This window comes from Podarcis raffonei, chromosome 1, assembly GCF_027172205.1.
Source record: "Podarcis raffonei isolate rPodRaf1 chromosome 1, rPodRaf1.pri, whole genome shotgun sequence".
NCBI lineage: Eukaryota > Metazoa > Chordata > Lepidosauria > Squamata > Lacertidae > Podarcis > Podarcis raffonei.
Genome location: NC_070602.1, coordinates 99,938,767 through 99,965,027, shown reverse-complemented (window position 1 = coordinate 99,965,027; position 26,261 = coordinate 99,938,767). Strand labels below are relative to the sequence as shown.

Sequence of the window (26,261 nt, the reverse complement as noted above, 5' to 3'; positions counted from 1 at the left end):
CTCTCTCTCACACACACACACACACACACACACACACACACACACAGACCCCTTCCATCCAGACAAGCAGGATACACTTCAAGAACACCTTCCAGCCAGGCATGGAGCATGGCCAGTGCATGGTGTGGCCTGGGAGGAAGAGATGTGGCCTGGGGAGAGTGCCAAGGGGCAGACAGAGGCCTGTTAGGCTGCATGCTAGGAAGACAGGTGTCTCCTCCTTTTTCTGTAGTATATGATTATGCCCTAAGAATGCCCATCTCTCTGGCTAGTTCACAATTTACAAACACTGAATGAAAATTGTTGCAATAAGTTAGTGGGATGTACTGAATCAAATTACTATTTTTTTTGGGGGGGGCACCTTCTTCTTCTGAGGCCCAGTGGTTGGAGAGCATTTACCCTGCCAAGGACACACACACACCCCACACACTGGTATGCCTGTAGATGCTGGTGGTGGTGTGCCAATGATAAGGTCAGATATGAAGCACTTTGAGGGCAGGTGTGAGTACATCATGGACACACAAAGTCATAAGCTACCTTGTTTTCCAGACTGTCTCCTAAATAGGCCCTGAACTATTAATTTCCTCCCATGACAGTCTGTGCTTGCCCTGGCTTCTCCCCTCACCCCAATTGGGTGGCTAAAAGAGCCATGCTTTATGTCAGCCCATGGGAAAGCCAAAATTCAATTTCTGGCATGAGCACTGCAGTTCGGCTGATATTCTGAACATTCTCATGTCCAATTCTTTCTGATTTAATTCCTGTCCGGGGGGGAATAGAAGTTCAGTGAGTCTGTACACACTTTTTGGACACAATATTATTGATTTGTCTTGTAAACTGCTTTGAGGGTTGGTTCCCACCCCCCATCCCAATCAAGCAGTATATAAATTTTATGACCTATCTACAAATAAATAGGTAATTTAACAACCTCTTGGGGTCAGAATCTGATTCCAGCCACAAAAACACCCCCTCCCTCTAGTCGATACTAAACATTGCCAAGAATGACAGAACCATCCACATGTTCAGCAAGAAGGTAATCATGCCATGCCTCACCAACCCTGAGACATCTTACAACTCGACATGTGTATCCTAAAGTTTTACTTCTTTCTCTTAAATTGTTCTGACTGGCTACTGCTTGGTGTCTCTTTCTTCATTCTCACCGTTCTGTACTAACGTTGTGGTTGCTTCAGCAATAGCTTAGTCCTTTTTCACTTGTGGATTCTGCATATCTTACCCATTAATCCTGGTGCTTGTAGTTGTTTAATGAAGCAGCAGCATCCTTGTACATTTATTTTCCTTGATGATCATTTTAAAACACAGCTTCAACTGCTTAACAACATAGTAGGCTGAGAAACGGTGTTGAACAATAACATTGTAATTCCTGACTATTAGATTTGATACTTGAGACATATCTCTCATACACAGCAGATTTATGCATTAATCCTATATTTGGGGGGGTTTAATTGCTCAAAATATTTGCTTCTAGATCTGCATTTTCACACATTTTATTTACATGGTTTATTTTTCATTTTATGAACAAATCGATAGCCAGGCGGACTCTTTTACCACACTGGATTAGTTTTATTTATTCTCTTTGAACTTGATTAAAAAGCTGTCAAACATAAGTCTACATTTTATCAGCGGAATACTTTTACAAAACAGGGTAGGGGATGTGTATAGCTGGAAACATACATTTCAGAATAAAACAATATTTGATATATTCTAGACAGTTACCCTTTTGTTTATCCATGACAACTGAAACTAACCATCAAATGTATAAATTGATTCAAGTCTAGCCAAGTAATCCTAAGGGCATATGAAAAGGCTTTAAAAAAAGTTCTTTCTAGATGAATTTAATGCAGTTCACCAATAAAGCATCTTTGGGAGCATAATAAAAATTTCTACAAAACATGACATAGCTGGGGAAAGAGCAAAGTCGGATAAAGTGTTGGAAAATTCAAAATGGATGTTGCATTCAAAATGAGCAATTGGGTAACTTGATGCACTGCTGCTGTTGCATTTGAAACAGTGAGGCTCAGGGATTAATTTCATTCTTAAATTTGCAAATGAAACATTTACAGCGCCCCAACCTATGATGATTTAGGCTGAGTTTTTGTTATAGGCCTGTGTGAAAATCTATGACCATGTTTTGAACCTGTAGCTTTCATCATTCAACGTGATGTTTTCCACACAAAATTATTTTACGTGTACATACCTGTTATTAAGTGATAGACTGCATCACTACACCAATTTAATTGTTCCAAAAGCCAATTTAAACCCATTAACCTCCAACCCTGCTTGTCTGGGAGTGCCATTGCATATGCCTCTAAGCTATCTTTCATCTGGATTTGGCGAAATTGTCAAATCCCAGCTGTAAAATGAAGGCATGCAAAATGGCAAAGCCCTGGGGGCAGAGTGCTGGCAGAGAATGATTCATTCAAAGGGTTAATGCTGAGTACATATAAGCAAATATTGACAATGTATTTTTATTCCAATGTTTGGAAATTTAAAGACAAAATTGTCATTAAGTTTTCACAAAACGAGGCATCTGTCACTTGAGGGGAAAAGAAATGTTTCAGAAAGATGTTTACAGAAATGTAAAAATATTAGATTCAAAGACAGATGTGAATATATTCAGTAACACTCCCTGTCTGTCAGTCTTTCTCACAGTTGAAGATCTTGGTGTACTCACTTAACATTAGCTCAACAATCTGGTTTTGGTATAGCATGTTCACTGCCATGGAGCCTGTCTCTTTTTCAGGCCGAAGGAGCGTTGGTCCAAAAACAATCCCCAAACTCTGCTGTGACATAAGATTCACGTTCTCCTTGGCTGCTATCCTGGTGGCAAAAAAAGAAAGGAATTGGTTAAAAAATGAATTCAACTAAAAGAAAAGAAACTTCACTAAACAGAAAATGCAGTGGCGCTCTCATTTTTCAGTGATACTTCAATTATAACTAAAATCTTGATTTAATTATTAGAGAGAATGAAATAGAAGTGAGAAAAAAAATTGAAATGTTGGCAATATGATGAAAAAGGTCCATCTTATGGTGGAAATGATATTTTTGGATCCAAGATACTGGATAAACTCTGTATTATTTCCTCTTTACAGGCACTGGAGCCCTTTCTTCGTATTCTCCTTGGTGGTATGTTGAAACACGTTTCTTCTCCTTAATGTCCTTCATGTTCTTTCTCCTGCGGGAGCAGATCACTGTAATATTACCGTATTTTTTGCTCCATAAGACGCACCTAGTTTTTAGAAGGGGGAAAGCAAGAAAAAAAATATATTCCATGCAGAGCATGTAAGCGGCTCTCGCTTTTCTTGCTCCCGTCCGCCCCTCCTCCCACTTCGCTGGGAAGCTAGCAGAACAAGAGGCACTGTGCAGCAGAGCAGTGCAGCGCAGCAACTCTTGTTCTGCTGGCTTCCCAGTGAAGCGGGAGGAGGAACAGAAGGGAGCCCTTGCACGGAGCCCCTTCCGTCCCTCATCTCGCTTCACTGAGAAGCCATCAGAGCAAGCTGCGTAGTTATCACTGAAGCCAGCAGAGCAATAGCGATAGCAACGCAGCAGCTCTTGCTCTGCTGGCTTCACAGTGAGCGATGGATGGGAGCCATGGCTCTGGCTGCGGAGGCATCCCTCAGCTCACAACTGCAGCGGTAGCTGAGGGATCCCTCTGCCACCCAGTGCATTCGCTCCATAAGACACACAGACATTTCCCCTTACTTTTTAGGAGGAAAAGAGTGTGTCTTATGGAGCGAAAAATATGGTAGGCAATTGTCTAGACATGACTTATGACCACATGCTGGTTTATAAACCAACATCAAGCCAGAGCTTTAATCCAGAGCCACTTCTTCATGTCCCCGGTCTTCGCCTCTGCTGGGCCACCTTTCATAGAGAGCCTGAAGCTGCAGATGGACTAGGCCCAGCCCTGCACCCAGATCAAGTGGAGTGGGAGCTGAAGGGCAAACATAGTTTTACTGCCAAGGGGGATGCGACCCATCACAGACCTGCAATAAGTTGGGTCCCAAAACCAGGATGTACATCTTCCCAGATGTGCTCCTGCATGAGTCATGTGACTCATGGAACCAAAAAGAAACACTTTTTTTTTCCAGACAAGATTGCAGCACCTGAAATGGCTGCCATACTCTCTCACACGAAAAAACGGGGGTCCTGGTTTTTACCAGGATACTTGTGGGGTATGGAATTGTAATTGTTTCGATGAATTCATTGTTGGAGTTATTTGTACGTTTTCTGTGTTTGATATTACAGTGTTTACAATGGTTTCCCCCCACAGTGCTGTTGGTATTATTGTGAGCTGCCTTGAGCTCAACAATTGTTGTTGGAAAACAGTAATACAAATATTAAATCACCAGGTGTTCAGGGAATGCTTGTCATAGTGTTACTGATGTACCCCTGCCCCCATGTGGCCACAGAAGTGACAGTAACACAACACACTGCCATCTTCACTTGGCCTCCTGGGAGATATTTTAACATTGGGTAGGTAACTGTTTCTTTTGAATGAGATTGCATTCTGTGTAAATTAAGATGGTGGTAGGGCTTGACACCCATCAAAAGTAGTACCACTGCTCACCCACTACTAAAACGCCATCCTGGGGTGCCCCTGGTGCTAGGTCTGGCCTGTATGCTGCTTACTACCCCATGACTGTTCCAAAATTCATGTAGAGTGCTAAATTCAATGGGAGGCTGGGCTTCTAGGCGGTGTTTTGAGCCCAGTATGCTATTTGCAGTCAGGTTGTCTTCTAGATGATGCAATATGACCATTACAGTGTCATAGAATTTTTCTTTTCTTTTTACATTCTCCACTTGAAAAGTGTTAACATTTGAATTGGCCCCAAACAGCAATAACTTACAGTGTGAATGATTGCTGATAAACGATTGTTAGCACAGTTCAAGCAGCAAGGCTTTCAAGAGTTCTCAAGACAAAAAGCAAGACAATTCCGTTTAAATGATAGGGCTTTAAAGACAACCTTCAGTAATGCAACCTAAGACATTTAGGACACCCTTACATTTATAACCAAGAGCTGACCACTCAGTTTTATTTCTCATCCATTCTGCATGTGGTGCAAGAAACATGCCCCCCCCCATTTTCTCTGCAAGGCATCTTATTGAAGAGACGACATAAATGGACACTTTTCAAACAAAAATTCCACAGAAATCAGTATAGCTACCACCTTACAGCAAGTCAGGGGGGCCCTGGCCTTTAGATTCACCAGCTGCTTATGAACTGCACTCCACACTATGACAGTGCCATTCTAATACGTCTGTCATGCTCCACTGAACAGCTTCAACTTCATATAGAGATGTTTTATTTAAACTATGTATGTAAGGTTGCTGGAGTTGAAAGAGTTTACTACGAATATGTTATGAATGCACATATATCACTAGCAAAGAATGGGCCTACGGCTGCAATGCTATGCACTCTTACCAGGGAGTAACTCCCATTGAACTCTGTTGGTCTTACACTGTAAACGTAAGCATAAACTATTCCACTGAAAGGCTTTATTTTAATGACACTGCTTGATCTTTAAAAATAATTTATTGGTCTACTAAGGGAACACGGATGACAAATGGTATCTACAAGATGGCAACCTGCAACTGTCTGTTTCTGCTAACCTACCAGAAAGGCTGTAGAAAAGATAAGATTTCTTTCTGCCCTGAACTCTGTTTTCTAGTTTAGAAGCTCCTGCAAAATGGCAATAGAAGAAGGGGGAAGAGGAAAAGAGTGGTGTATCATCTGTTCCATGCCTTAGAGAAAGGTCTCTTATCAAATCAGTGGGTGGGGTCATGTAGTGAGCACTGCCTTGTGATGGAAGCCTGCCAGTCTTCCAGTTTACCACATTCCCTCAACGCACGAACTCATTTAAGGCTTTAAAAAAATTTAAAAAATCAGTAATGCTTCCTATTTATATGTGACTTTTACTAGAGTACAGTCTCATGCCTGTAGCCTTGGTGTCCATTACAAAAAACACACTCCATATGGCACTAATCAGACGGGCTTAATTAATAGTTTCTTAAAATATAACATCTTTATCATAAATGAAATGGAGGCTTCACAAACGATTGTGTGGAGTATGGCAATATTAACTCTGCTCTGCTAATCTGGGTACAGGTTGAAGATGTAAGCAATTGGAAAGAAATGGTGCCCTCTTTTTGTACTGCTTGCACCTGCCACTTTCCAATATGCAGGCAAGTCTTTGTGTTGGGGGCAGGGGAAGTGCGTACTACTCCTGTGTAGTGCAGGAATGTTTATTACAGTCAACTAACCATTAATACAAAATCACGGGCTTGGTAAAAAAAACTAAAGAACTGACAATCATAATAGATCTGAGAGAGATGCTAATGTTTTAAAATATTGGCACCACCAAGAAAAATTCTCAATGGAAGTTTCAAAGAACCACCTGTAAAACTGTTTTACAAGAAGACAAGATTATATATTTTCTTACCTAAGACATGCACAACCATTTTCACCTCAGTGGGATTACAGGTACAATACCTAGCTTAAAAAGGATGTATAGCAATAGCAACTGGGATGTCCCAAAGTTCAGTCCTTCTGGATTTCAGTGCTGCAGGAAATTTCCAAAATAACAAAACAGGTAATAGAAGCAACTCCAGAACTAGCCCTATCTTCCACGACAACAACACACACACAAACATGACAAAGAACTCATAAGTCACTTACTTTGCATCAGCTAGAACAAACGTTAACCAGACACTGGGGTAAAAAGTAAAGGTAAAAGACCCCTGGATGGTTAAGTCCAATCAAAGATGACTATGGGGTTGTGGCACTCATCTCACTTTCAGGCTGAGGGAGCCAGCGTTTGTCCACAGGCAGCTTTCCAGGCCATGTGGCCAGCATGACTAAACCGCTTCTGGCACAACAGAACACTGTCATGGAAACGCTGTTTACCTTCCCACCACAGCAGTACCTATTTATCTACTTGCACTGGCGCGCTTTTGAACTGCTAGGTTGGCAGGAACTGGGACAGAGCAACAGGAGCTCTCACTCTGTCACAGGGATTTGAACCACCGACCACCTGATCAGCAAGCCCAAGAGGCTCAGTGGTTTAGACCACAGTGCCACCCGCGTCCCTGCAGACACTAAAAAGACCTATCAGGAGGGAACATAGACCACTGGTATGAAAATGTATGGGAAATCGCCCTACTAGAAAAGTTAACCAACAAACTCAAACTAGCACAGGAAGAAGCAGAGGAGGACACCTTCACCCTGGTATGGTTCCCCTTTATCACACGCACAACAGGAAAATGACCTATTCAGCTTACAAATCAATATGGCTAACCTGACCCAACAACCTACTCCCCCTACACACAAACAAGCAACACTGCAATTAACTGAATGAAACCAACCAGGCTCAGGACACCGTAACCTCTCAAATTATCTATAAAAATAAATAAAACCAATGTGATGCTGACGCAAACACCAACACTAATAATAGACAATAAAATGAAAGAACAATATCCCATCTCTTTCCCCCCAAATGCAAGATGTCTATGACAAAAGTGTCTCTCACTAAATGTAAACAAACTGTCTATGAATTGAAAGTGGAAATAATATGTGTACCTTTCCCTGTTTCTCATGTAACACAAAAAACTTTAATAAAAACTATTTTCTAAAAAACAGGACGTATAACAAATCTACCATGTGAAAATCTGAATGTGTCTCCCCGCTGCCCCATCTTGGGGACATGAGGGAAGCTATACATGCTGGCATCAGACCTGCCACCTGAGGTATGTCAGGTGAAAAGAGAGGCCTTTTGTGTTGTGATATCCAAAACAAGACTTGCAATGCCCTCTCATAAGAATGTTGTCTCCCCCTTCCATTTCATTGTTGTAATAGCAGAAATCGCTTATACTTTAAGGAATGGTTTTTTGAGCTATCACTGAACATTACAGCATCAACTTCCTGGCAAGTTCACTTTGATGAATTTGGGTTCACAAATATCTCACCCATTCATACAACAATTGGGCACCCCATAGTTGCAGGGAGGAAATGGCATGTGAAGAAGAAAGAAGAAGAAGAAGAAGAGGAGGAGGAGTTTGGATTTGATATCCCGCTTTATCACTACCCTAAGGAGTCTCAAAGCGGCTAACATTCTCCTTTCCCTTCCTCCCCCACAACAAACACTCTGTGAGGTGAGTGGGGCTGAGAGGCTTCAGAGAAGTGTGACTAGCCCAAGGTCACCCAGCAGCTGCATGTGGAGGAGCGGGGAAGCGAACCCGGTTCACCAGATTACGAGTCCACCGCTCTTAACCACTACACCACACTGGCTTGTCAACCTACGATGAACCATACATCAACATTAGCTGTGAAGATTTCAGCTCCTTTAGCCAACACATGGCTAAAACCTGAATGCTGGACATAGCAGGAGGACTAGATAATCAGTTTCCCCCTTAAGTGGAAGTCTTTATTATGGCCACCAAGTTCCGAAATGGTCTTGGGAGTAGCCATTTACTCTCATCTAAAGGGTTATACTGTCCTGATCAGAATCACCAGATGCAAGTGGTCCACATGAGAGGCCTCTGCTTTATATACCCACCAAGCTAAAGAGGATGGTAGACTAGATCCTTTTCCCGTGAAATACAAATTTTCTAACTGCAAAGTGTTTTATGATGCAGGGGAGGGGCTTCAGTCATTTGATTTTCATCTCTTTTTAAGAAGTAATGCAGTCTACAGTAGGGCACAAATGGAGCCCTTAAATACATTTGATACCATATATTTAGTTTGTTCTTCAATCCAGTGAGATACTTTGCCACCTCAACTTTTCCTGGGGAGATCATCTAAGACCTCTAGCTTGCCAGGCACCATCTCCACTGGAGGCATTTATTATGCTCTGCATACTTAACAATGTTCCATATTAGCCTGCCACTGCTGGACGTATCTACATACACAAAAGTATTTTAGAAGTTCTTACCCTCTACTTGGCCTTTTGTTTTATTTAAAAGAGTTTTAAGTCTAGTTTCCGAGGATGGCTTCCATATGGAAATGCAAAACAACAACAAATATATTACAAAATCCCCAGGCTGTACCAAGATGTAAGAACCATAAAACCAGCCATACTAAAAGAGGACTGATTCAACTCAACATAATACCATTTAAGACACGTTAATCCTTAAAGACCTTGCAGCTGATTAAAACCTTAAAGGACTGCAGCAATTTTTTACTGGAAAGCTATCTGAAATAGAGGAGCCATTAATGGCCACTTCAAGGCCTGCAAAGAAAAAGCCATCTGCACATTACATCTGGGTGGGAAAGAGTTCCATAGTCACGGTGGGGCCATTGATAACAAGGCCCCGTGTCTCATGTCCCCACTCTCACCTTTCTGGAGTGCGAAAATCACATGACTTTTCCTTCCTCTGCTACTTTTAACACAGGTATGGTAGTTGCCCCAGAAGACATACAAGTTTCTGACAAATACACAAAGGATATGATTTTGAGTGGTAAGAGTAAACATGTTACTTTTGCTGTCTGTCTTGGACCAGCAGAGAGTAAAGGAAAGAATAAAATGAAAAGACTGAACCATTAGTAGAGCAAAGCAAATGTTGCTGTTGTTTATATTTGAGGACTATAGCAGAAGCTATTCCATTTCAGTTTCATTGCAGATTATGTATGCTGCCTTTCATTCCAAAAGGAAGTCCAATGCAGCTCACAATAACATATCAGAAGTAATATATTAATATTTTAAAAGTGCACTGAAACAACATGGGGGGGGGGGGGAATCAGACAATAAAAATGCTATAATAACCTATCCAATAACCAGTGTAAGAGAATGCCTTGCATTACAGACCCAGCACTGTTTATGGAATAAGCCTGAATTGTTTGCACCCATTTGAGGAGAGCAATCCTTTATAGCCATGCTGCTTGTAATTTTACTATAGATTTGTTCCAGCTTTGCTGAGGGTTGATGCCAGCCGTTGTTACAACAAATTCACCTGCCTACGCAGACTACTGCTAATTAGCAACGTCAGTCTCACAGAAGCAGCACCTGCGGGAAGGGATCCTTAGCCAGAAGCTGGGATGCTGAAAAAGTGAAGGATGGCTACATGAGAAATGCACACTGGCTGCCTGCAGTAAGTAATAGCTGGTGAAGTTTTCCTGTTGTTTGCTAGGTACCGAACACTCCAAGAACCTAGATCAGGGGTCAGCAACCTGCGGTCCATGGGGATTGTTTGAACAGCCCATGAGCTGCTCCCGAACCGATCTGCCCGCTTGGTGAGTCCCCATGCGCTGCACTGAACTGGCACAGCGCAGAGCTGGAACTCACTTCCGCGGCGCTGGAAACTGCGTCTGCGCAGACACGATCCAGCCCATGGAGTGATCTCCACGGGAGTGAACTGGCCCAGGCACCCCCAACCTAGATGATAGTCAATTGTCTATTTTACTTCGAACAGTAGAGTAAGAATGTTCCTTGGATTTACAGTTGTGGATAACATAGTTTACTTTACTTGGTGCTGTGAGAGTTGATTAATCTTACAGAAATCCCCACTGGTCCTAATATTCGATAGCTTGACCAGAAGTGGATCTACTATGAAACTTATGAAGCTTAAGTTTCAGGGTCCCTAATCTCAGAGGGGCCCCATAAGCAACTTTAGTTCACATTCCTTTAAGATGTTGGGTCTAATAGACCCAATTTGAGTCGCACAACTCAAAAACTATTAGGCAGAGCTTTCCAAATTTAGTGTGTTGGTGACACACTTTTTAGACGTGCATCATTTCACATCACAGTAATTCAGTTCTACTAACAAAGTGGAGGTTAAATTAACCCCTTCCCAGCCCTGGGAAGAGTGCAGGGAGCGTTTAAGCGACACACCTACACACAGCAGCCAATACATTAACGTGTCGCAACACACAGTTTGGAAAGTTCTGCTATAAGGCATAGGGAATTTTTATTCACACCAGTGACTTTGACCTGTGAGATAATCCAGCATAGAAATTTTAATCAAAATCTGAGATGTTGTAGTTATTTATGTTTTGTGATGATCTGTCGTGGAACAACCCCCTGAGAAATGGCAGGTATTAAGATTCTTGGTCACAGTGACGTTTCTGTATGTTTCCCGGTAAGTTGGGCGTTAGGGGTTGAGAAGTAATCTTGGCTTGAAATAAAATCTCGTTTGCAAATATATAATAATGCCAGTTAAATGCATTGTAGGCACAAATATATCTGACAGGAAAAGTATGATCGCCAAATGGGCTGTAATATTTGGACCTCCTATCAATCCTTAAGTTGCTATTAATGGCTCAGGATCTCTTTGAAAGCAAGACGTTGTTTTCTTTATGTGGGAAGAAGTTCAACATTCATACCTTAGCTGTGCCAAATGTTCTGGAAAATAACCTAGTTGTAAGATGTCCTGCCCTACAAAATGATAGTGTTAAGTAAGCAAGTTAATATGTTACTAGAGGCACAGCCTATTGCAGAACCAAACATGCAGAAACAAATGAAGGACATTTAAGAAAAGATGTAACATTTTCTGAATTTGTACCAAAAATAAAATACACAATTCAAAACAGCTAGAGAGCAAACCTATTAATCATCCTAAAAATACACCTACCATGCTAACCATTTTTTAAAATGCAATTTATTCTGTATAAATCACAGTTGGTTTAAAATAGCATTTGCTTTCCAAGCTACTCAGTCCCTACTTTTGCTGGCTTCCTAGGTATAAGATGCCACGAAGGGTCTTGGCTGCTCATGGGTGGGTGGGGGTGGGGGTGGGGGGGTAGTTACATTCTTCTCCAGTTCAGATTAAATTTCAAACCAAAGATGTATGAAGATGTTTATATTTGCCTTTCTATTGAAAGTGAACATTACATGTCAGAAAGTCTTTCTCTTCCAAGCCAAGTGATGTGAACTTTGGCAGCATCTCCACCTCAACAATTCTATTTCGAAGAAAGTCTCTTTGAATTTGTCTTACCATGGAAAGTATATCAGTTTAAGGCTGCGGGTGCAAGACTGCATGCTTGGCTCTTGGGGTAGAAATCCTTGTATGTAGAATACACTCAGTATCCAGGCCAATACCATCAATGACAAGTAGATCTACTCCACCACAGAAACATATACTGTATCACTGATTCAGGAGCACACCATGCACACATCTGCAGGATACAGGTTTTTAATCCATGCAACACTCTTTTCCCCAGAAAGGAGATCCATCTACAGAACTGAATTTGTGCCTGAACTAACCTTTTCAGAAAGGGAGTCTCAAGAACTAAGGCAAATAGTGTCGACAAGGCCTTATTGACAACTTGAAAATTAGCAAGTCACAGAGTTCTGCAAGTTCTTATAGAACTTGATATTCAAACAAATATGTAACTTGTAACTAAGATGGGCCTCCACATCTGAGGAATTGAAAGTGGCCCATGTAGGACTAATTTCCAAAAAGGGGGGGGGGAGGCATCTGGGGGAATGCAGGAAGCCCAGATAAGTTGCAATTTCTGTTCTGCTAATGTAAAATCAGCATGGGTTCTGAAACAGTAAGTCCTGGCTTTATGAAGAATAAGGCAATCAATGGCTGCAAGTCCTGCTGGTTATATACTACCTCCATGGTCAAGGCATGATACCAGTTGCTGGGGAATGGCAGTAGGACATGCGTATTGCACTTACGTTCTGCTTGTGGGCTTCTCATAGGCATCTGTTTTGGTCACTGTGGGAAACAGGATGCTGCACTACATAAGGTTTTGGTTTGGTCCAGCAGAACTCTTATTATGGTTTTCTCTCTTCTGTTCTTTTCATGTTTCATTGCAGGATTGAAGGATATAACTCCAAACTGCTTGGCGGAGAGTTTTTCCACATAGCATGGACATTCTTGGTGGCATGCTCCTTGGTTGATAAAGCATGAGGATGATTTCAGTTCACTTAATTAATACAACAGGATGGCTGAGATCAGCAATAAGGCTGGAACCCCAATAATGGACCATGCATGCAAGTGGAAGGAGCTTAGATCCAGACGTGCTTTTTCAAAGGGAAGTCTGGAAGGGAGAAGGAGGTGATTTCTGCCAATTGCTCCTTCCCCCAACAGCCCCTCCCATTCTCACCTCTCACCCATGCTATTCCCCAGTATTTCAGGGCAAATTTGTGGGGAATTGGTACAGGGAAGCTCAGTTCAGCTGGAATCCTGCATAGGCTCATGAGCTATGTGACCACTTTGGTTTTGCTCTACATACAATGAGCACGATGGCAGTGCAAAGTAACAGAGGAAGAAAACCTTGGCTTCAGCTAAACAACCTCTCCAAACAGCAAGAGCATGGTGAACAAATGCATGTGAAAGCCTAATTAGTTCCTGGAACCTCTGTCATGTCTAATGTAAGCATATGCCTCTGTTCAGTCATTAATTAACCCTGGTGAGAATAAATGGCTTCCTTCTGAACATTTTCTTCTACTGGTAACCGGATTAAATGCTAGTTTGCATTCCCTGGAAAAGCACCAATGCCTCTTCCCATGTGGAACCCTTTGTCACTTGGAAAGGTGTTCCGATTGGCTAAAAAATCCTGCTTGACCAGTTGTGCAACTCTGCAGTGGACAACTTCTTGTTATTGCTGCTAACAACTCATTACTTATGTCCCTTTGTCATTTAGTATCTCCCAGAATGTCATTTAGCATCTCTTACAAAATGCAAGAGCACTCTGTCTCTCACAAAATGATCCTTTCTCTTAGCAACTGTCAACCATCGGGAAACCTCTTTCCTATAATTGGGCATCCCCCAGACACCAAAATTGTTTGGCTTCTTTGATTCCCCAGGAGGCTGCTGTAGGTGTGTCTCTTTTCTTCAAGCTATCTCAACGCTATAGATGCCTAGGACAGCAGACCTCTCTTCACTTACAGCTAGATCCTTTCTCTGGTCTCCTCTCTCCATCTTCTTGTCTCTCTACCATGTTTGTTGTTTCTCTTATGGAAACACCAACTTAGGTTTCTCCCTTAAGGAAACTTTCTGTTTTTGGAGCCACTTTAGGAGGGTTCTAGGAAACCCAGCACTGGTGATGGTACTTAGCTCAAGGGCAAACTATGAAGGCACCCGCCCATTCTATTGAAGACACACAGGCAGATTGGCCACCAACCAATTTGGGCCCAGCTACAATCTTGCACCTGCAGGCAGCGGTTCAACTCTGGGACCCATCTCCTTTCTGTCTCCCTTCCTTGAGACAGGAAGTAACTTAGCATTTCATTCCATCCTATAACTTGCACCTTTGCAATTTCCCTACTCTTGCTGCCTTCTTTCCCAAGGTAAAGGCAAAGGGACCCCTGACAGTTGTCCAGTCGTGAACGACTGTGGGGCTGCGCCACTCATCCCGCTTTATTGGCCGAGGGAGCCAGCGTACAGCTTCCGAGTCATGTGGCCAGCATGACTAAGCCGCTTCTGGCAAACCAGAGCAGAGCACGGAAACGCCGTTTACCTTCCCACCGGAGCGGTACCTATTTATCTACATGCACTTTGACGTGCTTTCGAACTGCTAGGTTGGCAGGAGCAGGGACCGAGCAATGGGAGCTCACCCCATCGCGGGGATTCAAACCACTGACCTTTTGATCGGCAAGCCCAAGAGGCTCAGTGGCCACCCTCAGACCACAGCGCCACCCTCTCCCTATGTTTCCCAAAACCTAATAGCACCTCCTCACAGAAGATTTGACCCAACTCTGCATTTTCATTGCACTCACATTAACCAAACTAGGGTGAATGTTCTAAAGTATTGTTTTTCAAACTAAATTCTGGGGATCCCATAATGCCTTGGAAGCTTGTCAGAGATTCCTCATGAGAAGATCAGCAATTGCAGCATTCCGAGAAGACAGAAATGTTAGACATAATCTAAGTGTACTCTTGGATCAAGCATGGTGATGGGAAGACCCAACAGGCCTGCACAATGCCCTCCCTGGACTGAGTGGGAAACATCCACCTATTTCTTGCTTATTCTGTCTAATTTCCTATTCATGGGGGAATGTGGCCTCATTTGCTTGTGGAAGGACAGATAATTAGAATCATAGCTGGTTTTATAACCTTTGGCCATGGAGCTGCTGAGCTTATTTGTTTTTCATTCTGTCGTCCAGTCTAGTGAATAACACTGCCTATGCACAGCTGATATGTACATATCCCAGTAGGCAACAGATACTTCTCTATGAATTCAGCTTTAAGTTTTGAAATTTACTTTCATTCTTTTAGTTCCAGACTGCCTGAAGCCACATTTCCTTGCAACATTAAAAAATAAAGAGCACTTAGGTAACAATCTCACTTTGAATCAAGAACTGCAAACACAGAAAGCTTTATCATCAACACAACACATCCAAAAATGTCTTTGTAAAATAAATCAAATTATATGAGTTAATTGATTCCAGGGAACATCAGCAACTGCAGGTGGAAAACGAGTAACAGGATGTTTATTAATGAAGGGCTATTAATCAAAATTGACAATACCAATCCTTGTTCCTTTAAATTTCAGTGCTACCTGCACTGGACATGGACATATTTGTTTCCTTTCTGAATACGGATTTGTAAGAAAAAGAAAGATTAACTCTTGGGATTTCAGTTGGAGATAGAAGGCTGTTTGTTTAAATGCTGAAGGAATATCCTAAATCCAATTTGACAGGCAAAGGCAAAGATGCCAGGGGTAATTAATTAGCACTTAATTTAGACTACAGAACAACAGGATATGGAATTGGTGCTCAGTGCCATTTCCCCCTAGGCTCCATCTCATGAGGGTCAAGAGTGTGGCTGTTACATCGAAGGTCAGTAAATAAATTGGGGAAACACATTGAAACTGGACTTTTCACAATAGATATCCTTCACTGTTTCTACTGCCTCTGGCAATCATTGACAAGAAAAGGGCTGTGATTGGTGAATAATGCTGTGCAGACACATGATTTGAACAAGGTAGAGTATGAACTCACATGTCACATTGTGAATCATAACCTAGAAGCTTCCTACAGAAAGAGTTATCCCAGAAAAAGTCAGTATTAGGGAGGAAAAGCAGCTGGGAAGATCAGAGGAAACCTGTGACAGGAGAACAATTTCATTTTTTACTTTCCTAGATTTGAGGAAATAAATTTTGAAAGGAAAGGAGAAAGGTGGAGGTTAGGGGAGGAGGGAATTCAATCTGCATTATATCTTGGTTATGACTTCTCATTACAATCCTCAGAAGGTGCACAGAAGGTACTGATGATACATCTACATTATACAGACTAGTAAACAACATTATATGCAATATATGACAGGAAACCTAGGAGCTAGTCTGGTCCACAGTTTCAGGATGACTGAAATGCTATTCAGAAGTTTCCTCAAAAGTGATTCCAATTAATTAATTAATTAATGGACCAAAGTTCTAAATCACATGTGGAGTAGAGAAGGCCTCCTGTAGAAGCAGTCCAGCCACTGATTTGTGTGGAAGCTAGCGATGGATGGTGATGGATTAGAAGGGCCAGGGCCAGGGCCAAGGAGCACCTATCCACCCTCCTCTGTCATACGGTTTGGGGTATGGGTGGGGTGGGGTGGGGGGTGGAGAGATGCCTGAATAGGGCTAGGGTTCAAAAGAATCTAACAAACAGTCAGGCAAGGGTTAGTGATCATTCGTCAGATTTACAGTTTTATACAATGCCGTAATGATTCGTGTATGAAAGGACAAATATTTTCCATTCATGTAACATCTTGCTGGTTTTTCATCTAACACTCCAACTTTAATTATATGATGAACATAACCTGTATCAAATTATGAATATGTTAACATATTGAATGAGTACAAGAAAAATAAGCACCAGATTTTTTTGTTATGCCATACAGGCACACAAAGGTATAGTAAAAGAGAGAGAGAGAGAAATCTGGTTTCCTTGACCACATTGTCATAATATACATATAGAACTGCTTATTGAATCCAGGCTGTGTAGGCAGCAGAAAGAACCCTGGCTCCATACCCCCACAATGCATGGCCACAACAAAGGGCAGGAAAAGAACAGACTCTTTCATTCCATCTTTCTAAGTATTACCAACACAAGGGCTAAAACATTACCTCTGTCTGAAGTGTATCTATGTATCCATGCATAAGTTATTAACTAGGCTCCCTGAGCACTGTTGCTGAAAGTACTAATATATTCAAATTACATTCCAGCTACTGCAAAAAAGGCAGTAGATCAGACAAATGTATTAAAATCACTTCAAACAAAAGGACTCGTGTTTTTTTCAAAATAAAAATAAGGCCTCCACCCTTTGCTTAAAAAGCCATGGAGCAATTTTTAATAATATGCAAGAACAAGGTCTTATGGGATCGAGTATCGGTCACAGCTTGAATGTGAAAGGTAAAATACTGACAGGTAAACTATAGCTCATTCTGATACTGAAATTATGTAATTCAAACTGTTTGCAGAGCAAAAGGGAAGAAGGGGAAAATATGAAGCTGGCTGAAATTCAAGCCTGTCGTCTTTGAACTTTGTCCCAGTTCAGAACACACTGGGCCAAATCCAGGGGTTTGGCTGTGAACACCATAAAATCAAAAGGGCTTGTAAAAAATGGTTTAACCTCATGTTCCCTTTCCTCTCAGTATAATAGTTTTAAGCAGTACTATTTTTCTAGAATAGAGAGGTGCCAGAACTCACCATGAACACCTCCCTTGTTCTCTTATAATGGCAATGGCACCCATCTGAGAGGTACTGGAACTGAGTTCTGGCTGGGGGAAAAGCCCTGACTTTAAGGTAGTGCTTCTATCTTGCCCTAATGAGAATTAAAAAAAACAACAAATATATATGCTAATGATGGGGTCTCCTAATGATGGGAAAGCAGCAAAGTCATGTCTGTGTAGTAGCGGTGAGTGCTGTTTCATACCATCCACCCCAAAGAGATGGTTTTTCCAGGGTGAGATCTCGGTGCAAGACTCTGCAAAATCACAATGCCGAAAATGGCCTCTGTTCTCGTGCACAAAAAAAGAAGATATCCCGGTTTTTCCAGGACACTTGTGGGGTATTCTTTTGCACTCAGGCCCTGTTTGTGGCCTTCCCATAGACAGCTGGTTGGCCACTATAAGAAAAGGATGGTGTGTCAGATGGGCCATTGCTCTGATCAAGCAGGATTCTTTTTAAGTTCAAAGTAGCCATACCAGCAATACCAACATCAACAATCTCCTTTAAAGTGATAACTAATAAACTACCATAAATATACAGATACTCTCTCTCAGTGTGTGTAAATAGACTCTCAGGAGTTCCATGCTGGCATATAGACTTCCAAAACTGAGCCACAATTCTAGACAACATATCAAAGTATGTTTATAAACATAGCTTTGTAGAATATTAATGATATGCAAAACTGTGTTTATAAATGCATTTCACTATGTCACATAGGGCAGTCTAAAAAAACATATGACAAAGCTGAATGGAGTCATCAAGCCATATATTGTCATTCCCTCTCCTGTCACAGTCCCATCCATGCATGCAGCAAAACCAGGAAGCGAAGGAAGCCCACGATAGGCCACTGCAGTTGGATTGGTAGACAGACAGATAACAACTTTACAAAGGTCACATCTGCTCCAGGTTTTGGAAGGCCCTAAATTAAGGAGCCTCTTGCCCCCCCCACCCCCCTAAGTGAATCTATATCCTTACCACCCTTATCACCAGCTGCTGTTGCTTCTGAACTTCATCATTGCTACCAGGCAGAAAGCCAGTGATCTAGCAGGCTATATTATTTACAGCCCCTCCTTTGACCATTGCTATCACTAGGCTCTGGTGAGAGATGAGTGAAAGGCAGGTTGCAATGCTGAAGATGAGGAGCAGGTCTGGCAGATTCTTCTGAGTGGGCCTCTGCTGGGATTGGGCTCTTGAAAGAAGCCCAACAGTGCTAACCCTTGACACTAGTCCTGTGCAAAGTATTTTCAATATGGTCTGTGGTGTTGACATTTTGGTTATTTACCACTGAACGTATGTTGAAAACAAACCTGGAAGGGTACCAAATTAAAATGCACTAGCCTCTGCTGTGGACAGACCACTGTGCATACAGATTCTTGTTTATCCTCCTAGTGAATTGCCTTGACCTGGTGTTTAAAGGAGTTTCTGCAGCTACCAAATCAAATGCAATCTGTGAAAGAGCCCAAATGATAGCTTTTGGTTCAGATTCCTGAATGATTTCCAAAGAGAAGACTGAGCCAATTCCAATGTAACACCCCCCCCCCCGCCTATTTTGGTAGAGATATATGCATGGGGAAAAAATACATCAGAAAATGCAAAATACTAGTGGATTTTGCAAGAAAGATCACTAAACTAGAGAACAGATTCCTTGCTCAGTTCTGGGAAAGTATTTAGTTGGAATTAGCCCTATATGTCAGTGACAACTCTTGACAACTGTTGGATTTGCTTTTCTGGCAGTGACCACATCAGTATCAACAAAGTAGGTGGCCACTTACCTCTTTTCTTTTTTGGCTTTAGAAGAAGAAGAAAAGTGAAACTTTTTTTAGACAGCCTGTAATGATTGCGGGGAGAAAGAGAGATACTAGTTGAGCTCCCTGCAAATTATTAGTGGAAAAGTAGGTCTGAGAAGCATGCTACATCTGAAATATTTTTCGTCACTTGAACATGTGCAGCCCAGAGCCGGCCCCACTCTACCAGTCGAAGGGAACAAACATTTCACGTTCACAGATGCTCTTAATTTGGTGTGGTTTGGAGTGTAATTTAGATCAAACGTATCCATGTAAATGAGTCAAGGTTTTCTTAATTAGGTGCCTCTAAAGAAAAAACTGGGACCACATCAGTAGGTGTGGGTGTGGTGCCCACAATGCTGAAGTCTTTTCTATGACCAAAGGCTCAGGGTTGCTTAGGCACATACTACTGACACCCCCCACCCCACCGCTTCAGTTTCTCAGGCACAATAATAAATCACTACGTGGCATAGACATCAAGACGCTGTTTCACAGAAGCTGCCTAAAAAACACCGTCTCTTTGGCAGATGCCTTAAGGGAGGTCATTGTGCTGTGATTTAGGTCTCTCTTCCCCTCTTTGTATTTCACTGCCAGCGTTTTGTTCCCATTACAAGTGGAGTGCATTCCAGTTTGCAGATTTGCTCTTAACTTTCAAACTAGTCACGTTAATATGAAGATTTGTAGCTCTTCACGAGAAAGAGGCCTGTCTCTTGCCTGAGAACTTCTAATCCTACATTGATCACAATAATATGATCTTGGCTGATAAAAATGAAGGCACTGAAAATGCTGATTCTCTCAGCACATTCCTTGTCTTTCTGTTGACTGAGAGGTACTGGGATGCAGTGCAAAGGGAACAGGAGAAGTTATTTTTCCTCACATCACCTGAAACCTACCTACATTTTGCCTTTTTGGGTCAGGGAGCAATAGCTAGTGCAAAATTACGGCTGGCCAGTCCTACTGTAGCAGGGGACTTAAGAGTCAAGCCAAAGGGTTTGGGTGAAAGCAACAGCATTTTGCATTCCAATTGGGGGGGGGGCCTGCATTTTATATAGCCAAAGTATGTACAATTTATATGAATGTAAGAGAAACAACAAAGCCTTGCTGGAATGGGCCAAAAGCCCATCTAGACGAGCAATATGATCTCACAGACACCATCAGATGCCTATGGTAAACTCTCAAGCAGGACCAGAGTTGTGCAATAGTGCTCTTCCCACTAGACTAGATGGTTTTTTTTTGCATGATTCAGTAGGGCTTTAGGTATGTTAATAAATCCTGTAGGTTTCGTAAGAACCTACCTATTAAACTGAAATACAGCTGTAGTGCCACACCTTCGTCTCCACAGAACTAGGTGGCTAAAATGTATACATCACTAGCAATGGAGAACTGTGCTGTGTCAACTATATTGGATCATTCTTATGACTCATTTTGATCTTGAGTTAATACTGAAGTACAAAATGCAAATGTCTCACAATCAATATGAAGGATTGTAATCCACCGACTGCAGTGTTTCCCAACCTTGCGTCTCCAGCTGTTTTTGGACCACAACTCCTATCTTCCCTAGCTAGCAAGGGATGATGGGAATTGTAGTTCGAAAATAGCTGGAGACCACAAAGGTTGGGAAACACTGATTCGGAGTGTGGGAACATTGTGGATTGCTTTTAAAATTGTGAGCACAGTGTTAATGACAATTCAGCTAAATGGATTAGGTCAGGGGTTCAAATCAATGAAATTCCATTGGTGGATGTCTACAGTCAGATCGTTCTAGAAACCATGAACCTCTGTAATCTTCTATACTCTTTCTGACTATGGTCACATTTGCACCATACATTCAAAGCACTATTATACCACTTTAAACCGCCATGGCTTCCTCTACAGAATTCCGGGAGCTATAGTTCATTATGGGTGCTGAGAGTTGTTCGGAGGTCCTGATTCTCACCACAGACCTACAATTCCCAAAGTTCTCTGTGAGAAGGGATTGACTGTCAAACCACTCTGAGAATTGTAGTTATGTAGGGAACAGGACCGTCTTAGCAACTCTAGGCATGGTGGAAGCCATGACTGTTTAAAGTAGTATTATAGGGCTTAGAATGAATGGTGTGAATGTGGCCTGTATGTTCTCAGTGCCTTTTGCATTTCCAGCATTTTGAATGCAACAAGAACACTGGCTGGAGCACGTTCTCAGTTTTAAAACTAGCTTCCTTCTACTTTCCTTTTTTGCATTAGCTCAAAGGCATTTTAGTGCCATGTGCAAAAACACCGTATATGCAAGGTGCTACGTCTGATTTGATTTGTTCTCTTAAGGTCTGTATAGTCTTTATGAGTTTAGTCTCCTCATTCAACCACACTGGGGGAAAGCAAACAAGCCACTACACACAAGTTTAATATCCATGCTGGACTGAACCTGCAGAAAGGCTGGAACAAATGGAAATCACATGTGTAATCTGCATCTTTCTTCCCTCCAAAATATAATAATAATGGAAATTTTGCAGACTTCGCTTGCTAAGTGTTCCTAGCTGTCATACAATAGCTTTAATTTTTGATTTATCCACAGCATTCTGTGTATGGCTGCTGAACTTGTCATCACATTGTCATAGCTTCCTTTTGCGTGAGCTACTGTTGCATTCTTCTTACATGTGGGTTGTTGGCTGGGATATATATTTTTTATAATAGGTAAAAATAAATCTCCTTTGTTAAATATAGTTTCCAGAAGCGAGAGATCTTTGCTGTGCAATAAAGCCAGCAAAGGATGCACCGTTTTGAGACTCTGATTTCAGTTGTGCTAGATGCTACTTCTTCGTGGTGCTTTGAAAATGTGAGAATGAAGCCAAATTTTCAAACGGGGGAGGGGGAATCCATCTCAGTTGTATAGTATGTTCATGGTTTGGGGGGGCAGGGAACCCTGTGCTAAACAACCTAGATATTTGTGGAGTTTTATTATTTCCCCCTTTTGTGATCAATTTTCTCTGCTGTATAACAAGGAGCAGTGAAATTGATTGAAGACGTTATTAAAAGAACTAACAGCGTTGATGGGGAGACAGAAAGGCTGATGATTTTATATCTAGCAGAAAGAGAAAAGATGCTTGGATATGCAAGTGAGTGCTGCCCTACAGCGAAACACAAGTGGCTTCAAAACACACACACACACACACACACAAATGGAATGAACAAGTTTCTGAAAAATCAAAGGTGAATCAAAAGGAATTGGCTTCTGCCTGGGCAAAGCAGCCAGACAGGCCACAGTAACTGATCCACGTGATAAACCAAGAGGCAGCCGCACAGCTCCCCAGACAACTTGCCTGAAAGTCACTGCCAAGAAGCCAGATGCTGTTGCTGGAAGACTCTCTGCCACAGTTGGGCATCTGGGTTCAGTGCTTTCCACTTAAAGAAGAGGGGAGAGTGTGAAGGAGGAGGCAATCTAGATCCTGCCTTTTCCTCTGTTACTGTTATGAATGTGATTGACAGACATAAATCTGAAAATCTCAGTGTTGATTTGTACTTTAGAGGAGAACCGTTAAAAACTAATAAATCAAAATAATTTTTAAAGATGTAAAAATATCCCCAGATCCCCCTTGGTGTGGCATTTTGAAGAGGTAGAAGCAATCATATAGGCAGAGCCTGATATCTGCTTGAAAACATACAGCAGGGGTGGGGTTCAGTTGGCCAATGTTCAGGGATGATGGGGATTGTAGTCCAGCAAATTTACCATCCCTGACATACATGTCTTTAGAATATGCACATGTCACACTTGACCTGCCAAGTTTCTTCCTGTCATCTTTTGCTTTGCCCCATTTTAACTCTTCTTGGTCACAACTTTGGAGCATACTTTTCCTGTTGATGTTTGGTAGCTATATTGATAGCTGTCACAAATTTGCTCAATTTGAGTAAAGATTCTGGTAGTGATGCCCAGTGAAGTTCTGCTGGGTGCAGAAACAAAGATGGGCGGTATATAAATAATAAAATTAAATTAAATCAAGTTCAGGCCCAGCTCAGGAGGAGAGGCAAATTTTACAAGCCATGAACTTCCTTTTCCACTTGGATCAGAATCCAAGACCAACAGGATGCCAGAGTCCAAGACACTATGGGAGCTATAGTTTCCGGACCTGCAAACAGTCCTGCTCAACTTGTGCCTATCTGTGAGCAGGGGCAGACTTTGGTAATATGGTGCTCTGAGTGAGGAGATAATTTGATATATAAGATATATAATAAATAGGTTGTTATTATAACTATTACTATTATTTTGCACTCCCTTGGCTCGGCCCATTTGTGGGGGAACTGCTCGTGCTGCCCCAAATCTGGCGCTGCTGTGTGAACTTGAACACAGCTGCTTACTTTGGTGTCTGCCCCAATTTGATTTTTTGCAATATCCCTACAATCGGAGGATTCCAAAGCCATAAAAACTCCAGACTGGAAAAGACCTTACATTTACTCCATACATGTGTGAAGCCCCGCTTTCCACAAAGGGGAAATGTAATATTTGTTAAACACTTCAGGGTCCCATAAGGTTCTCTTAAGATCCTCCTAAGGCCGTACTGCAGAGACTTCCAACCAAATTAAGGTCCAATATATGCCAAAAAGAATAAAACACTCTACTACATTAGTTGTGAATGACTCTATGCACCAACGGAAAGGTTTCAGGACCTTAAATATACTTTCTGATGAATATCAGAACAAGCTTGATAATGAATATAATATATAATGTGAGAAAATTCTTGCAGTGACTGTCCTTGGATCTACATGTGGTACAGTACTCGCCAATCTTGTTTCGATTCAAAAGTGCCCCTGCAAACTTCCAAAGTTTCTGGCTCATGTCTGTCCTTGCAAACTATTTACAACAATGGTGGAACTGTTTCTGTAACAGAGGGCAAGCTTTAAACATGTGCTCATCCCAAATGCCAATAATCAGGCTTTTTATTTGCAATTAGAATTCCTATCCAGTCCAAACCTAACAATAAAGAAAAAATTATAATGTTGCACTTACTGCATTAGGAGTACTAAACACCCAAAACACATGGTCTCAATGGATGCGTGGGTTACACTGATAATTTGCAAAGAGCATCACATTCTCAGTATACTTGAACTAGTGCGCAGCTATGGGTGGCATTGGATAGAGGTGGTGGCCATCAGAAGTACTTGCTTGGAGAAGGCAATGGGCACAGCTAGCTAACCACTTGCTAGGTGTTTGCAACAGTATTTCTGTTATTGCACTGCAAAATTGTGCAGAAAGCCTAGGACAACTCTCCTTGCATTCTCCATGTGTCATGGAAACCAAAACCAAAATCATGTGTTCATTTCTGTCTGATTTTAATTTAATTTAAAATAGAGAGCATCAGTGACAGCGAGAGCATCCCACAGGATGTGGTCAGTAGATTATATCACTCTGGTAACACTGAATGGTGCTGCAAGATAGTGCAGTCTCAAGGAAATAATGACAACACCTTTTCAACAGTACTTATTTTAAATTAAGTTGAAGAACATTGCAAAAAAGGACAAAAAACCCCAATCATTGAATTATTCAAGAGAGGAAGAGCTGTTCCCCTTTGGATCCAAAGATGCACTTTTGCATAAAGAAGGAATCTACCACTCAAAGAAGCAATGACTCCTTCCTTTTTACAGTGTGCACTCTTGCACTGAGGACAAAAGTAAAAGTCCATCCAAATCTCTTCTGCTGCTCACACAAGAACTTGTGTAGCATCTTTGCACAAGCATGAGACTTGCTACAGAGTCTACATAATATGTCATTGGGTGAGCTCTTCTTCCAGTCACTCACTCATGGAAAAGCTCATGGTTCTTCAAACTTATGTGAAACATCTTCAACCATTAGCAAAATATATCCTGACTGAATTCTGTTATTTGTGTGTTAATCATGTGAGCTACCTCGGAGGCCTTTTTTGGCCAAAAGTGGCATATAAATGACAATAACAATTGATGCATTACACACTCAGAGAGCTAATGATTACAGCAAAAAAATAAATAAATTATAAAGCCACTATTTATTAAAATATAGTTTAGGTCTGTAGGAGGAGTCCCCTCCCCAACACCATGAAACCAACTTTTCTCCAGAGTGACTCAATATACTACTTTCTATCCTAAGTGGAACCGAAGTTGGTTCTTTTTTCCCCATAGATGAGTACATAAAAGCAGTACCCGCTGATTCTATAATCTCTTCTGTTCTATGAAGCAAACGTGATGAAGAGTATTGACCATTTCAAAATGGTTTGTCTGCTAAAGCTGTGATGGGGCAGGTATTTTTCTTATTCATAAACCAGAGAAAATTGCCTGAAGCAACGGGGAATGAGGAGGTACGGTTGGAGAGAATTCAGCTTCTCTCATACAGCTTTGAAAAGGGGAGAAATTAATAATTATTTTTTAAAAAAAAATACTAACACTGTCCAACCAAGATTGACTAGGAAGTCTAGTTTCATCCTGGGCCATTTATATTGGATGAAGTGATATGATATTTTAAATTTCAACCAGCAGAAAGCTTATTAGCAGAGCTATAAGAAGAGGACGAAATCACATTGCAATTTAAGTGTCTAACTCTTAATACCTCACATTTTATAGTTAGTAGCTTAACTTACTTTTGCAAGTGTTCAAATAATATTTTCATGGTGTCGTAGTTTGGTCTTGGGAGCTTCTGTACAAGGTCTTTGATGACTTTCACTCTACTTTTGTTGTCTTGAATTTCTGAGGAAAAAAGAAAGAAAGAAGCTATGATCCCAGAATATTTAACTATCTAGCATATTTTGCTTTTTGCTAAGGCTGTCTCAGACTAAAGTGTTACAACCATATCTGTTTTTGAACATTACTTTCTAATGGACTGTATCCAAACTTGTGCAAGCAGAGATCCACACACACACAACGG

The 26,261-nt window shown here is 41.5% G+C and overlaps 1 protein-coding gene and 1 long non-coding RNA gene across 14 annotated transcripts in view; one reads left to right on the top strand and one right to left on the bottom strand.

Annotated features, from left to right (window-relative positions):
- The window catches only part of LOC128422304 (uncharacterized), a 92,006-nt gene extending 77,968 nt beyond the window's left edge, over positions 1-14,038 (top strand). Inside the window, exons 8-11 of the long non-coding RNA XR_008332467.1 lie at positions 3,105-3,138; positions 4,365-4,488; positions 9,907-10,098; positions 12,771-14,038. This is a non-coding gene — a long non-coding RNA (uncharacterized LOC128422304). The remainder of the gene's footprint in view (positions 1-3,104; positions 3,139-4,364; positions 4,489-9,906; positions 10,099-12,770) is intronic.
- Positions 1,553-26,261, bottom strand: part of ARHGAP15 (Rho GTPase activating protein 15) — a 371,887-nt gene continuing 347,178 nt past the window's right edge. For all 13 annotated transcript variants that reach the window (XM_053406105.1, XM_053406066.1, XM_053406058.1 and 10 more), the window contains 2 exons: positions 25,978-26,083; positions 1,553-2,832 (listed from right to left, as the gene is read on the bottom strand). In XM_053406105.1, the coding sequence (XP_053262080.1) occupies positions 2,649-2,832; positions 25,978-26,083 (290 nt within the window). In that variant the 3' untranslated portion in view covers positions 1,553-2,648. The remainder of the gene's footprint in view (positions 2,833-25,977; positions 26,084-26,261) is intronic.